The sequence below is a fragment of the Diaphorina citri genome, unplaced genomic scaffold, assembly GCF_000475195.1.
Source record: "Diaphorina citri unplaced genomic scaffold, Diaci psyllid genome assembly version 1.1 scaffold50, whole genome shotgun sequence".
NCBI classification, from domain to species: Eukaryota; Metazoa; Arthropoda; class Insecta; order Hemiptera; family Psyllidae; genus Diaphorina; species Diaphorina citri.
In genome coordinates this window covers 660,719-675,725 of record NW_007377487.1, presented here as the reverse complement: position 1 = coordinate 675,725, position 15,007 = coordinate 660,719, and the positions used below count along the sequence as shown (strand labels likewise).

At 37.7% G+C, this 15,007-nt stretch overlaps 1 protein-coding gene and 1 long non-coding RNA gene across 2 annotated transcripts; one reads left to right on the top strand and one right to left on the bottom strand.

Moving 5' to 3' along the window:
• The first annotated feature begins 1,818 nt into the window (after window positions 1–1,818).
• LOC103515740 lies at window positions 1,819–3,902 on the top strand. The gene is made up of 2 exons (XR_541731.2): window positions 1,819–3,451; window positions 3,582–3,902. It is a non-coding gene; the product is annotated as an uncharacterized LOC103515740 (long non-coding RNA).
• Window positions 3,903–6,621: 2,719 nt separating this feature from the next.
• On the bottom strand, window positions 6,622–14,929 carry LOC103516061 (lysosomal acid phosphatase-like). The gene is made up of 7 exons (XM_026828209.1): window positions 14,788–14,929; window positions 11,576–11,761; window positions 10,461–10,553; window positions 9,309–9,551; window positions 8,084–8,272; window positions 7,077–7,200; window positions 6,622–6,809 (listed from the first exon to the last, which is right to left on the bottom strand). Exons 2-7 carry the CDS (start codon window positions 11,678–11,680, stop codon window positions 6,622–6,624), a joined length of 942 nt encoding a protein of 313 aa, XP_026684010.1. The 5' UTR covers window positions 11,681–11,761; window positions 14,788–14,929.
• Window positions 14,930–15,007: the final 78 nt, after the last annotated feature.

The following is a 15,007-nucleotide window of genomic DNA, read 5'->3' as shown; positions in this document are numbered from 1 at the left end:
AAGAAGAAGAAGAAGAAAGCTTCTTACGAAGAACCAGAAGAGATAGAGATCAAGAAACCAAAGAAATCTCAGAGTAAACATAAAAGACCAACACACCTCCAAACTCAGGAGAAGTATTCGATGAGGACACCTTCCAGGACATTGTCAAGAGCGTGAAGATTCCCAACATCAAATTTTCAGGAACGGAGAAAGATTCAGACACGCCCATCGATCCTGATCTAAAAATTCAAGACGATACGCCGGAAATACCCGCCGAACTGGTTGACATTAAAATCCCAACATCCATTCCAAAACCAAATGTGAAAATCAAAAAGAAATCCAAGAAAAAGAAGAAGAAGAAAGCTTCTTACGAATGCCCATCGATCCTGATCTAAAAATTCAAGACGATACGCCGGAAATACCCGCCGAGCTGGTTGACATTAAAATTCCAACATCCATTCCAAAACCAAATGTGAAAATCAAAAAGAAATCCAAGAAAAAGAAGAAGAAGAAAGCTTCTTACGAAGAACCAGAAGAGATAGAGATCAAGAAACCAAAGAAATCTCAGAGTAAACATAAAAGACCAAGTCCATCTCTTCTTGTTAAGTTCACAAATCTATTCTCATATTTTAATACACCATATTAGAGTGTATTATTTATTCAATCATTTTAGGTCTGTTACCAATTCCGACTTTTAATTAAGGAGAAAACGGTCTTCTCGGCCGTTCCTTCCAATTTGTTTGGTTTTCCAACAGACCGAAAAATTGAAGAAGAGGTACACCCTCGAACTATTCCTCCACTTGTCCTCTGAATATTTTATTTTTTAATTTTGATAATTTTAATTTTAGGACTAGATACTCCAAGGCCAGCCTCCTTTGTTCTTTTTGATGGTTTAAATAATTTCTCACAACGGATGGGTGAATTGTTGAACCCAAACGGCATTTGGTCTGATTCGAAGTATCCCATTTTATTTATTTCAACTTTCAAAAAGTGGCAGTGGGGCTTGGTCTAATATTAGATATGTATAGGAGAGAACCACATAGCTCGTCAAGGAGATGGTTGTTTTTTTCTTTATTAAATTTATCGAAATGTTGTTTGTTCACTTTATTCGATGGGTCAGAGGCGATGGACCAATAAGAATCAAGGGCGTACGTTAACAAAAGGGTAACCATGGTGTTTTTCTCACATTTTGTTTCTCAACATTGTCGGATTATGTGATGTTGCTTGTCTAGCGCACTCGCAAAGATAATTGATTCGTTTTCACGGTATGGTTCCATGACTGGTCGCGTAATAGATTCATACTATTCGTCAATTAGTGAAAATTGCAAGATGTGAATGAATAGGTAAATAGAGCAGGAAAATGTTACGTAAGTCTCTACTGTTAAAAACAATTAGAATAGTAGAGCTGTAGAGTATAAATCGGATATCTTGTGAGAATCTTAGGGTCGGGCGAGCCAAAATTGGAGTTTAAGCTCGGTTTAGGTAAGTTGAACTATAATTTTATTGGTTACAGCTTTCTAGGTGTTGTGGTTCTAGAGATAGAGCGATCAGTGTGTGAACTATGAAATGTGAAATGTGAATGAGTGAATGGATCTCGTTCTTTATTAAATTTATCGAAATGTTGTTTGTTCACTTTATTCGATGGGTCAGAGGCGATGGACCAACAACAACAAGGGCGTACGTTAACAAAAGGGTAACCATGGTGTTTTTCTCACATTTTGTTTCTCAACATTGTCGGATTATGTGACGTTGCTTGTCTAGCGCACTCGCAAAGATAATTGATTCGTTTTCACGGTATGGTTCCATGACTGGTCGCGTAATAGATTCATACTATTCGCTTTCCATTTAAATTTGCTAAATGGGGTCAATCTATTTAATTTCCAAGTTTTAACCTGATTAATCCGGCCAATAAAGTTCCAAATTCAAAATCATTATTGATCGCCTCTGACAATGCACTCAATAACGTGAACTAAACTACTTGTAGTTCTTATCAAGAAAACATTAGGGTGTAGAAGTTCCTAAATAGAATTGCACTCAACTCTCCATTGCACCCACTAAGGTAATCACTTTGATTTCAACAGGCAGCACTCTATCTTGAAACTTCTTCCTTCCCTTGACCAAACACTAGTATATTTTTCAATGAAAAAGATACATTTGAGCCATTGAACAAAAGGTATATGTTTTGCAAGAAAGTTCATTGTTTGGTCACAAACTGGTAAGCAGAAGGCAAACGAGTCCAAATTTTGTTTTCTTTCCTAAAAAAAAACTTAAGCGTCCGGTAAATGAACGGCATTTTTCGGCATCGAGTTGTTGGTAATTTTGTCTAATATTGAGCAAATATTGCTCGTATTGCCAGGACTGGTGTTCATACATATTGCGCGTCACAGCTTGCCAACGTTATTGCTGATTGCTGGACAGTTATATTCAACAGTATTGCCGAAGTTCGCACAATATGTTGCCTTGTTGCTCGTTTATCCGACGCTTGACAACGTAGAAAAACTAAATTCTAGTTTTGATATTAATCACTGCCAATCATAGAGGACTTATTGTTTTCAAAACCAATTTACCTTCACTTGTACTCCTCCCTAATCCCATTATTTCCCAAGTGAAAATACGAGACGCCAGAAGGAGAAAATAAAAGACCGTGTTAGAAACAAAAGTCTACGAATTCGGCGATCCTGTGTTTGCGGGTTCGAAACCCGTCGAAGAAAAATAACTAAATTCATGCGAGTTTGTAATTTTCAACCATATTTATTTCTAACACATTGCTATCGAACAACTCTGGATTCTGAAATTTTCACTTTCCAACCAAAGAATTCATTCCTTTAAATTTTAAGAAAAAAAAGTACATTTTTTAAAATTAGATGTTTCTTAAGTATAAAATTTAATTAAATACATAGAAATAAGAAAGTATTTACACGAATAAGAAATATACTTGATAATATTTTAATCTCATTATATTTATATCATAACTAGGTTTTTTTTTTATTATTATTTCATTATATTAGATATAAATAACCATTATAAACTTTTGTTTTTAAGTATTCTTTTCTACTTTAAAAAAAAACATAAGTATTTTAAATTATTTTTTATTTCAGAATGTCCATTAAAGATCCTTGTAATAAAAAAAGAACTTGTGGTTATAAATACAAAATAGTATCGATCTGCCGTTTCATCAAATTTTACAGTTGGTTCAAAAGAGAAAAGGAGTCCAAGATGATCCAATACACACTTGTTTTAGATCGGTTTCAATGTTAGTTTTATTAAATACACTTGAAGACTCAAAGGATTGTGGTAAGGAATCACCATAAGTGGAATAAGTTTTGTCCAAATTGGAAGGTACTAAATTATCTAAAATTCTCACTTGAAAATGGTTATTGAATACTGAAACATAGGTAATACACGAAACGATATGAATTTGGAAAGGAAGCTCATTGGACATTCGTTGTATTGATTTGATTTTAGATTTTAGGTTTGCATGTAGAAATTCTCACTTGAAAATGGTTATTGAATACTGAAACATAAGTAATACACGAAACGATATGAATTTGGAAAGGAAGCTCATTGGACATTCGTTGTATTGATTTGATTTTAGATTTTAGGTTTGCATGTACATTGTCGATATTTTTCAGCTTCTCATTATTATTTTTTCTGTTGGATTACCTTTCAAATTTTATAATAATTATTAACTTTCTCAATATATTATAAATGTAGACATTAAAAATTCCGAGTGTGTTTTCTGAGTTTTATTTCAAATTCTTACCATCTTTTCAGAAATATGTATAGGGAATATGGATGTCCTTATTCACCTATGTATAGGTACAAATTCACAAGGTAACAAATGCGGCAGTAAAATAATAATAAAAACCAATCAACGGCACACTAATTAAGAAAATATCGTACATGTAGGTAATAAATCAAACGATTAAAAATAAAAATCACAGCATGATAAAAAGAAAGTAGAAGCTTTAGGCAGTTAGGGAAGGAAATAAGCATCGCGACGTACCTATCTAACAAAGAGCCAACCAATACTGGAAGAGTGCCATTCTAAAAATCGGATAGTAAAGTCTAAAAATCGGATAGTCTAAAAATCGGATAGTATTGGGCTTATACATATCACGATTTTATCCTGTTTGTAATGGTATCCGAATGGATCTAAATGCATGATCCCCTCGTAATGAGAACTCAGTTACTAGAAAGTAGAAGCTTTAGGCAGTTAGGGAATGAAATAAGCATCGCGACGTACCTATCTAACAAACAGTCAACCAATACTGGAAGAGTGCCATTCTAAAAATCGGATAGTAAAGTCTAAAAATCGGATAGTAAAGTCTAAAAATCGGATAGTATTGGGCTTACCTATACATATCACGATTTTATCCTGTTTGTAATGGTGTCCGAATGGATCTAAATGCATGATCCCCTCGTAATGAGAACTCAGTTACTCATGGTCGGTTCAACAAAGTGAGTTTAAATTAAACTCGGTTTAAGTTTAACTCTTGGATTAAACAATCTGATTGGCTGGCGAGAGTTTACTCTAGGGCCGAGAGTCCAAACTGCAATGTACCGGGGAAGGATGCTCCAAATTTATGGAGCCTGGCCTACAGTACGTTAAGTTTAACTCTTGGATTAAACAATCTGATTGGCTACTCTGGCGAGAGTTTACTCTAGGGCCGAGAGTCCAAACTGCAATGTACCGGGGAAGGATGCTCCAAATTTATGGAGCCTGGCCTACAGTACAGGAGAAAAATTGAGCTCGAGGAGGGATTCGGGCGCCTTGCCGCCCCCTTCAGTACGGCCCTACCACTCGGCCACAGCTGCTTATCTGACCTTAGTCAACCGGGTAGGGGTGTCCTTACACGTCAGGGTTGTCCTCACATATCAGGGGTGTCTTCATATGTCTACAAGTCACCGTTTCCTTCTCTGATTGACTGTAGAAGTGTATTTAATAAAACTAACATTGAAACCGATCTAAAACAAGTGTGTATTGGATCATCTTGGACTCCTTTTCTCTTTTGAACCAACTGTAAAATTTGATGAAACGGCAGATCGATACTATTTTGTATTTATAACCACAAGTTCTTTTTTTATTACAAGGATCTTTAATGGACATTCTGAAATAAAAAATAATTTAAAATACTTATGTTTTTTTTTAAAGTAGAAAAGAATACTTAAAAACAAAAGTTTATAATGGTTATTTATATCTAATATAATGAAATAATAATAAAAAAAAAACCTAGTTATGATATAAATATAATGAGATTAAAATATTATCAAGTATATTTCTTATTCGTGTAAATACTTTCTTATTTCTATGTATTTAATTAAATTTTATACTTAAGAAACATCTAATTTTAAAAAATGTACTTTTTTTTCTTAAAATTTAAAGGAATGAATTCTTTGGTTGGAAAGTGAAAATTTCAGAATCCAGAGTTGTTCGATAGCAATGTGTTAGAAATAAATATGGTTGAAAATTACAAACTCGCATGAATTTAGTTATTTTTCTTCGACGGGTTTCGAACCCGCAAACACAGGATCGCCGAATTCGTAGACTTTTGTTTCTAACACGGTCTTTTATTTTCTCCTTCTGGCGTCTCGTATTTTCACTTGGGAAATAATGGGATTAGGGAGGAGTACAAGTGAAGGTAAATTGGTTTTGAAAACAATAAGTCCTCTATGATTGGCAGTGATTAATATCAAAACTAGAATTTAGTTTTTCTACGTTGTCAAGCGTCGGATAAACGAGCAACAAGGCAACATATTGTGCGGACTTCGGCAATACTGTTGAATAATACTGTCCAGCAATCAGCAATAACGTTGGCAAACTGTGACGCGCAATATGTATGAACACCAGTCCTGGCAATACGAGCAATATTTGCTCAATATTAGACAAAATTACCAAGAACTCGATGCCGAAAAATGCCGTTCGTTTACCGGACGCTCAAGTTTTTTTAGGAAAGAAAACAAAATTTGGACTCGTTTGCCTTCTGCTTACCAGTTTGTGACCAAACAATGAACTTTCTTGCAAAACATAACAAATAAGTTTTCTGAAAAGTGATCACTTGGTGTCCCAAGTTTTTCTTTCCTTTGCTGAAAAGCTTGAAAACCTTTTTTCCCTTAGTTGTAAATACGATAGTGTTTTGAATTGCATATTTTATCTCTATGGATTACTGTTTTACTTTAAAGCATTAAGTTTTATTATACCAAATAAATTTTCTGAAAAGTGATCACTTGATGTCCAAAGTTTTTTCTTTCCTTTGCTGAAAAGCTTGAAAACCTTTTTACCTTAGTTGTAAATACGATAGTGTTTTGAATTGCATATTTTATCTCTATGGATTACTGTTTTACTTTAAAGCATTAAGTTTTATTATAAGTATTTTTTAGAGCTCCTCCAATATTTATTGTGATACCTATACCAGATTAGACTCACTCCTTTTCACACGATATTCTTTTCTTTTTTGTTTCTGAACAAAATACTTTCATAAGGCAGTCGACCAAACAGAATAAGTATCTATTAAATCTGGAAAAGTAATATTATAGTTCCAATTATTACAGGTGAAGATAAATTGAAACATCCCCAGAAATAGATTGAAATATTCATTACCTGTAAAGGTAGAAATATGAATTTGAAAATTCACCATAAAGTCACATCTCGAAAGCAAGCGAAGCACCAAACTCTGGTTGGGGTATTAACTTCTTGCTCTTAGTGATAGAACCTAGTAGTCCCAGTATACTGAAGTCATGACCGGAATACAGCACCATCTTGTGATTAGGCTTGAGTGTACCTTTGGACTTGGCAGACATATTGTCCAGGATTTGTTTGAGCAGTGGACCTGGGAGAAATAGATTTATAGCTGTGTTTAGTAATAATGAGCTTTTTAGCCCTGCAAAAATGTCCCGGGTTAGACTTTTACTACCGACAAAAATTTGCACTCGAATTTCTACATTACTGATGTTGGCCAAAGGTTGTTCATGAAAAGTGAAAGGGCATTACGTTCTGGTATCACAGTGCTCTTAGGCTAGGGCATTTAATCCATCTGAGCTATTTATACTATTGTAAAGAATTTGCAGAATTCGCACTTGTAGATCTATTTGATTACCTGTGATCAGTCGCTTTTGTTCAGCCGTAGTAACAATCACATTCATGAGAATATCTAGAAATCCGAGTAATGTAGAATCATAGATTTCTGACACCCAATCAGGCAGCTTGAGTCCATCTGCTGCCTGGAAATAATCATCAAATCAGATATTATGTAGTTGATAATGGAATAGACACTTTTAGGGCTAAAAATCACCTATTTTAACTAAACGTTTTCTGTTGCATCCTTGTCACATTTGTGAACTACATACCAAATTTCAAGTTTCTAGCTCATACCGTTTCCGAGATATTGTTAAACTAGACCGAAAACAGCCAAAAAGCGGTAAAAAGCCGCCAACCAATGCACCGATCTTAACCAATTTTTTTCTTAATGGGTAATGTATTTCGTATTGCATACTTTCGTAACAATATCAGGCATTCATACGATTATGAAGAATTTTCCCCCGAGTTAAAATGTCGCCCAGTAGCCAAAAGCGGCTTGCGGCGGTAGCATCAACCATGATAAAACCAGGCATGGAATAGTCATACCTCAGATTTCAGGGCGTCTACCAGTAGTCCCAGATCAGCCACAGTCCGCACCTGCTCCCCACAGTGTGCCTCACAATAGGGGAACACCTCCTGAACTCGGCCCTCCTTCTTGGATACCAAATTTCAACTCTCTAGCTCTTACCGTTCTCGAGATATTTTGTTTACAGACAGACATACACACGGACCAATGGCTGAAACTTTGGATTTAGGCATTTAGGCTCTAGGAACCTCAAAACGTGTTTTGGCACTAAAAACTGACCATCGAAATTTTGACCCGATTACATTACTTTCCTTCCTATAGGATAAGGAAAGTAAAAACTGAATGGGTAATGTATTTCGTATTGCATACTTTCGTAACAATATCAGGCATTCATACGATTATGAAGAATTTTCCCCCGAGTTAAAATGTCGCCCAGTAGCCAAAAGCGGCTTGCGGCGGTAGCATCAACCATGATAAAACCAGGCATGGAATAGTCATACCTCAGATTTCAGGGCGTCTACCAGTAGTCCCAGATCAGCCACAGTCCGCACCTGCTCCCCACAGTGTGCCTCACAATAGGGGAACACCTCCTGAACTCGGCCTTCCTTCTTGAGAGTCTCTGTAGTTTTGTTGATTTGCTCATAGAATACCTGACTGTACCGCGGACATAGGCTGCCATGACCGAATATCTGAAATAAATACATAGAACGTAGTGGTTTAACAGAATAAGTAGTAGTTGTTGTAGCGGCTTCGGTTGTAGCCGATTGGTCATGGCAGAGTAAAGAAAGGATATCTTTTTTTTCTGACATACACCGGGGTGATAGTCTTTAGTCTCTAGGTAGTCACTAATGATGGTAGCCTTTTTTCAAGATTCGACGTCAATGGGGAAACCGTAAGCAATTTTTTGGAGTGATGAGCCTTGATGGATTTCCAACCATTCCAAAATCCATCGCTCCAACTTCTCGTCAATGTCATCAGAAGGTCCTGGGTTCGATTCCCACCATCGACAAAAATTTGTACTGGTTTTTCGATTGCAAATATTCCTACGGGTTACTTTTTGATGTTCTCGTGTTGACCCAGCACCAAAATGGGAAGTACCTATTGTGTCTCTTCTCGCCCATCTGATGTAGTCACTTGGTCCTACAACTTACCGAAGACTTATCCGGTGAATCTTCATGCACGGGGATAGGCTGCCAGGCTAGATGAGGATCCTCCTTCTTGAGAGTCTCTGTAGTCTTGTTGATTTGCTCATAGAATACCTGACTGTACCGCGGACATAGACTGCCATGACCGAATATCTGAAATAAATACATAGAACGTAGTGGTTTAACAGAATAAGTAGTAGTTATTGTAGCGGCTTCGGTTGTAGCCGATTGGTCATGGCAGAGTAAAGAAAGGATATATTTTTTTCTGACATACACCGGGGTGATAGTCTCTAGGTAGTCACTAATGATGGTAGCCCTTTTTCAAGATTCGACGTCAATGGGGAAACCGTAAGCAATTTTTTGGAGTGATGAGCCTTGATGGATTTCCAACCATTCCAAAATACATCACTCCAACTTCTCGTCAATGTCATTAGAAGGTCCCGGGTTCGATTCCCACCATCGACAAAAATTTGTACTGGTTACTTTTTGATGTTCTCGTGTTGACCCAGCACCAAAATGGGAAGTAGGTATTGTGTCTCTTATCGCCCATCCGATGTAGTCACTTGGTCCTACAACTTACCGAAGACTTATCCGGTGAATCTTCATGCACGGGGATAGGCTGCCAGGCTAGATGAGGATCTAAATGATGATAGCTGTCCACTGGAGGGTACATGCCGGCCAGTACCACTTGTGCTGTCATCAGTGTTCTATCTGAACTCGTACTGGTGCAGTATAGTTCATCCGATCTGAAGTTACGCCCTATAAATCCATCGTACATCTTACGCAGGACTTTGCCCTTCTGGTACATGTTCGCTTTGCCTTTCTGGTGGGAAAAGAAAAAAAAAGTATATTATAAGTAGTGCTTTATTTAGAGTCAGTTTAGAACAACTTGTTCGTTTAAAGTCCAGACTAAGACTAAGCCAGCCTAGTTAGCTTGGTTGCTAGCGCGTCTGTCTTGTAAGCGCTAGGCCGCGGGTTCGATTTCCACCCGGGGCGGATTTTATCTGGATAATATTCGTTCTCGGAACGGCTGGCTTTCTCCTATCCCGTCTTCCTTCTCTCTTCTATTTCGGGGCGATAAGACCTTAGCACTTACAGTTCCCTCTATCCAATCTCTTGAAAAAAAAAGAAGTAAGTATGAGTCACAATCACAACATATTGATAGTCGCATACAGAAGAATATTGATATTCATAGGTAATATAGATATGTACTTATACATTTGGATTCTTTTTCTTTGATTGGACGCAATAATTGCCTAACTCATGATGTATTTGTTTATGATAAATATGATTTTTGAAAGATGAGTGTTTCACCACCGCTGTTATTTCGTAGCAATGAAACAACTGCTATAGACTTAGAATATCACATCAATGTCCCTCATCTTATCGCCCATCTGAGGAAGGACATACTACGGGACGGGCATGCTACGACACAGACCAGAAACGTCTATAGCATCAGTTATTTCATTGCTATGAAAAAAAAAGCGGTGGTGAAACACTCATCTTAAAAAAGAGGGTTCTATTCCCGCCCAGGGCGGATTTTCTCCTAAATAGGTTCGTTCTCGGAACGGCTGGCTTTCTCCTATCCTGTATTCTTTCTCTCATCGCTTTCGAGACGATAAGACCTTAGCAGTTACAGTTCCCTCTATCAAACCTCTTCAAAAAAGTTACTCCATTATTTCAATAGAACTTGGATTGGTACGGTAGGTATGATATTTGGAATCGAACTTACTTTGGTGAGTTGTCCTACACCATCAGGGAACTTTCCTTTATACGGATCATTCTTGTAATGTACAAGTGGAGCTCTGTTACCATGCCGAAACACCTGGAAATAACAAGCTCTATTATAGTAGTGGTTTTCGCAAAATGTTATTAACCCGTTCTGGCATCTTGCAAAAAATAATGGTGAAAATGTCATTAACCATTTCATGCCCCAGAGAACTTTGTTCGGAAAAGGTCTTTATCCAGATAAGACTCGTTCCCGGAACGGAACGGCTGGCGACTGGTTTTCTATTAACCTTTTTTTTTTTGAGCTTTGATAGAAGGACTGTAACTGCTCAGGTCTTGTCCTGAAATCGAAGAGAAAAGGAAGACAGGATTGAAGAAATCTAGCCGTTCCGAGAACGAACATTATCCGTTCAGGGTAAAATCGGCCGCCGGGGCGGGAATCTAATCCAGGGCCTAGCGCTTACAAGACAGACGCACTACCAACCAAGCTAACTAGACTGGCTATCCTGTTCTTTTCTTAAAAACGCGATGCTTGCTCCAAGACAGATGGACTTCAATTCAGTTCTTTTGCTGGATCAAAATCAGTGTCAAGAAGTATGATTACTCCTATCGGGTGTAAAATGTTTCACTATTCCTCTGTGACTGGAGAGTGGCCTAAACAAATAGCAGGAATCGGGCTTTCAGGGAAACTATGGTCCACCGACCTACAAAAGAGACTAACCCCCACCAAGTCACTTACTTTGACCGTATACTGATTTGACTCGCTTCTGTACATCTCGAAAGCAAGCTCACGGACCAATGGCTGAAACTTTGGATTTAGGCTCTAGGGACCTCAAAACGTGTTTTGGCATCAAAAACTGACCCTGCCCTAGTACCGACCCAAGAGTAAATAAACAAACCATTCTAATGAATAGAAGGGTCCCCAACGGAGCACTGACCATAGTACTGACCCTCTCTGACCCTCGCAAAAAATGAAGAAATTGAGCTGAGTATTTCTTTCTGTGAGGGTCGATGGTTTTGTAGACATTTTTGGTAATCTTCTAACCTCAGAATTTTCAAGTGACCTGCACAACTGTGGGAATCTCCCCCAAAATAGAAAGGTAATACAAAGATTCTTACAATGCTGACGAACTCCAAAGTTTCTTTACTCTCCAACGCAGATGCGAACTCCAGATTACAAAGCAAGTACACAACCGCGGTGGCAGCGAGCAGTGATTGAAACATGGTTACTGGACGAAGGTTTTTAGAAAAAGAATTTATCAAACGAAAATTTTAAGGAAAATCTAAATATACACTTGCTTAAAACTGTAGAAAAATGAGTGATGTAGTTAGGTTTGAAAAATTCAATTTGATGGGAGATAAGATTTGATTAGGTATTCCATCAGATAATTGAATTTGTATTTTTTTTTCATTGCACACATCACAGAAATGATTACAACATCAGTGGTATAAATAAAATCAATCGGATAATGTTGACATACGTTATTAAATACAAATAAAAAAAATTAATCGGTCTTATTAACAAATTAAAAATTAAGGTAACATGTTTATCACAGAAGAGAAGAAGAAAAAAATGAATGGAAAGGAAAGAAAGAATGATTCATCATCAATATGTTCCTCTGATAACACTATCTCAAAGAACAACGACAAAGACCCAACCAATTGTTCCTATTTAGGTACAATACCTAGGTTATGTATTTCCACTCGAATTTCCACATTACTGATGTTGGCCAAAGGTTGTTCATGAAAAGTGAAAGGGCATTACGTTCTGGTATCACAGTGCTCTTAGGCTAGGGCATTTAATCCATCTGAGCTATTAATACTATTGTAAAGAATTTGCAGAATTCGCACTTGTAGATCTATTTGATTACCTGTGATCAGTCACCAACCTCAGTGGTGCAGTTGTTAACGCGTTGGACTTTGGATCTGGAGGTTGGTGGTTCGAGTCCAAGTCATGTCATGAAATTTATCTAGGTGAAATAATCGGGGAACGATGTTTGTGACAAGCATTTAAATATGCTTAACACAAATAAAATTCCTTTTTTTTTTTTACCTGTGATCAGTCGCTTTTGTTCAGCCGTAGTAACAATCACATTCATGAGAATATCTAGAAATCCGAGTAATGTAGAATCATAGATTTCTGACACCCAATCAGGCAGCTTGAGTCCATCTGCTGCCTGGAAATAATCATCAAATCAGATATTATGTAGTTAGTACAATAGGTACCTAGGTAATAGGTAAGCACTATTACCAGGTGCAGATATCTAGGTATCCACTACTCTTATCACCAGGTACTTAATCTGAAACAATGAGATCTGAAGTGGGTATTTCACCTCAAGGACTTCATCTCTTACTATCAGTGGAGTGTAGTGAGATTACAAAGGGGAAGCTTCATAGTTTATACTCATTTACAAGTCGACGACCCCAAATAGAAGAATTGGGATAAGGTCGAGTAAAGAGGAAGACTCATTTTCAGGTCCCAAAAGCCCAGCCCTCATAACTTTGTCCAATTTTGTTTCATGAGGATGAAAAAGAGCTAAAAACAATCTCCTAGCGGTCTCAGAATCCAAAATAACACCCGGGACTGGAATTTTTTAGAGAAAAAAAGTGGATTTCTTGAGCGATTCAAATGAAAACCTTTTTCATTTTATTTTTTAAAGTCCTTTATGTGGAATTGAGAAAGAACTTGCAATTTTCGGTAAGTGGTAAAAATCTTGGGAAGGGAAAAGGACGAAAATGGTGCTTCCCTAGCTTTTACGGACACGCCACTTCTGCAAACAATTTATTTATCTTTACCACAACTACTATATTATCCTTACAAAAACTATAGTATTATCTTTTTACAACAACTACTATAATATTATCCTTACAACAATCTAACTAACAATTCCTATGGTCTGGGTAATCGACCTGCTATTACCTATACAGTATACTCCTAGGTCAAATCGTTACAACTGGTTTGGTGCAACAAGAAGACAACTACAGAGGCAAGAACTCCAAGAACAAGGCCCGTATCACATTGTAAGCGTAGTCGCGCGACTTTAAGCTTTAATTATGAAAAAAAAAAAAAAAAAAAAAAAATCTGGTGTGGACATCACACGACTTTCCTTATCCTATTGAATGGTGCTTATTTGGGTGTTCTGTTGTAACATTTACAATATCTCTAACCGTTTAGTCGATAAAGCTGAAAACCGCCAAAAAACGGTCGAAACCCACCAAAAAGCGGTCAAAATACCGCCAACCGCAGCACCTATTTTAACCAAACGTTTTGTGTTGCATTCTTGTCACATTTGTGAACTACATACCAAATTTCAAGTCTTTAGCTTATACCGTTCCCGAGATATTGTTAAATTACACCGAAAACCGCCAAAAAGCGGTAAAATGCCGCCAACCGTTGCACCGATCCTAACCAAAAGTTTCGTGTCGCATCCTTGTCACATTTGACATCTAGATACCAAATTTCAACTCTCTAGCTCTTACCGTTCTCGAGATATTTTGTTTACAGACAGACATACACACGGACCAATGGCTGAAACTTTGGATTTAGGCATTTAGGCTCTAGGAACCTCAAAACGTGTTTTGGCACTAAAAACTGACCATCGAAATTTTGACCCGATTACATTACTTTCCTTCCTATAGGATAAGGAAAGTAAAAATAGATTTGGTTTTTCAGGCGAATACACCCTACTAAACTACGCGACTACGCGCCCAATGTAAGTAACACAATGGGGGGGAAAAATAGGTGTAATAAATGTGATGATGAGTATTTGCCGAAACAACTGATACGACAGTTATCTTCTAAAGACTTCTCAATTTAAGACACAAACTATCCCTTATTACGGCACAAAAACACACACACACACACACACACACACACACACACACACACACACACACACACACACACACACACACACACACACACACACACACACACACACACACACACACACACACACACACACACACACACACACACACACACACACACACACACACACACACACACACACACACACACACACACACACACACACACACACACACACACACACACACACACACACACACACACACACACACACACACACACACACACACACACACACACACACACACACACACACACACACACACACACACACACACACACACACACACACACACACACACACACACACACACACACACACACACACACACACACACACACACACACACACACACACACACACACACACACACACACACACACACACACACACACACACACACACACACAATCTAAAAATCAAAATTTTTGCCCATATTATATGAGGTTATTTATTTACCTATGTACAACTAGTTAGCGCACACTACTGTCGCAGAAATGACGTAAGTACCGGTGTGAGACGCGGGGTGTTTGCACTGTCGAGCCTTTGAACTGTCGGACCGATGTTTACTGGTAGCGTACGCAACACCAAAAGACTTGACAATATGGCAAACTCAATATACGCGAACTAAACAGAGGTGCTCCCCCAGTTCCGATGAAGTCAGGAAGTGTGGACCGGA

What these genes read in the sequence shown, in the direction of transcription:
- LOC103516061 (XM_026828209.1), bottom strand. Translation starts at nt 11,680, where the DNA reads ATGTTTCAATCACTGCTCGCTGCCACCGCGGTTGTGTACTTGCTTTGT. An exon ending in CTTTGGAGTTCGTCAGCATT is followed by an intron (nt 10,554 to 11,575) that starts GTAAGAATCTTT and finishes TGTTATTTCCAG; the next exon opens with GTGTTTCGGCATGGTAACAG. An exon ending in TAGACGCCCTGAAATCTGAG is followed by an intron (nt 7,201 to 8,083) that starts GTATGACTATTC and finishes GATTATTTCCAG; the next exon opens with GCAGCAGATGGACTCAAGCT.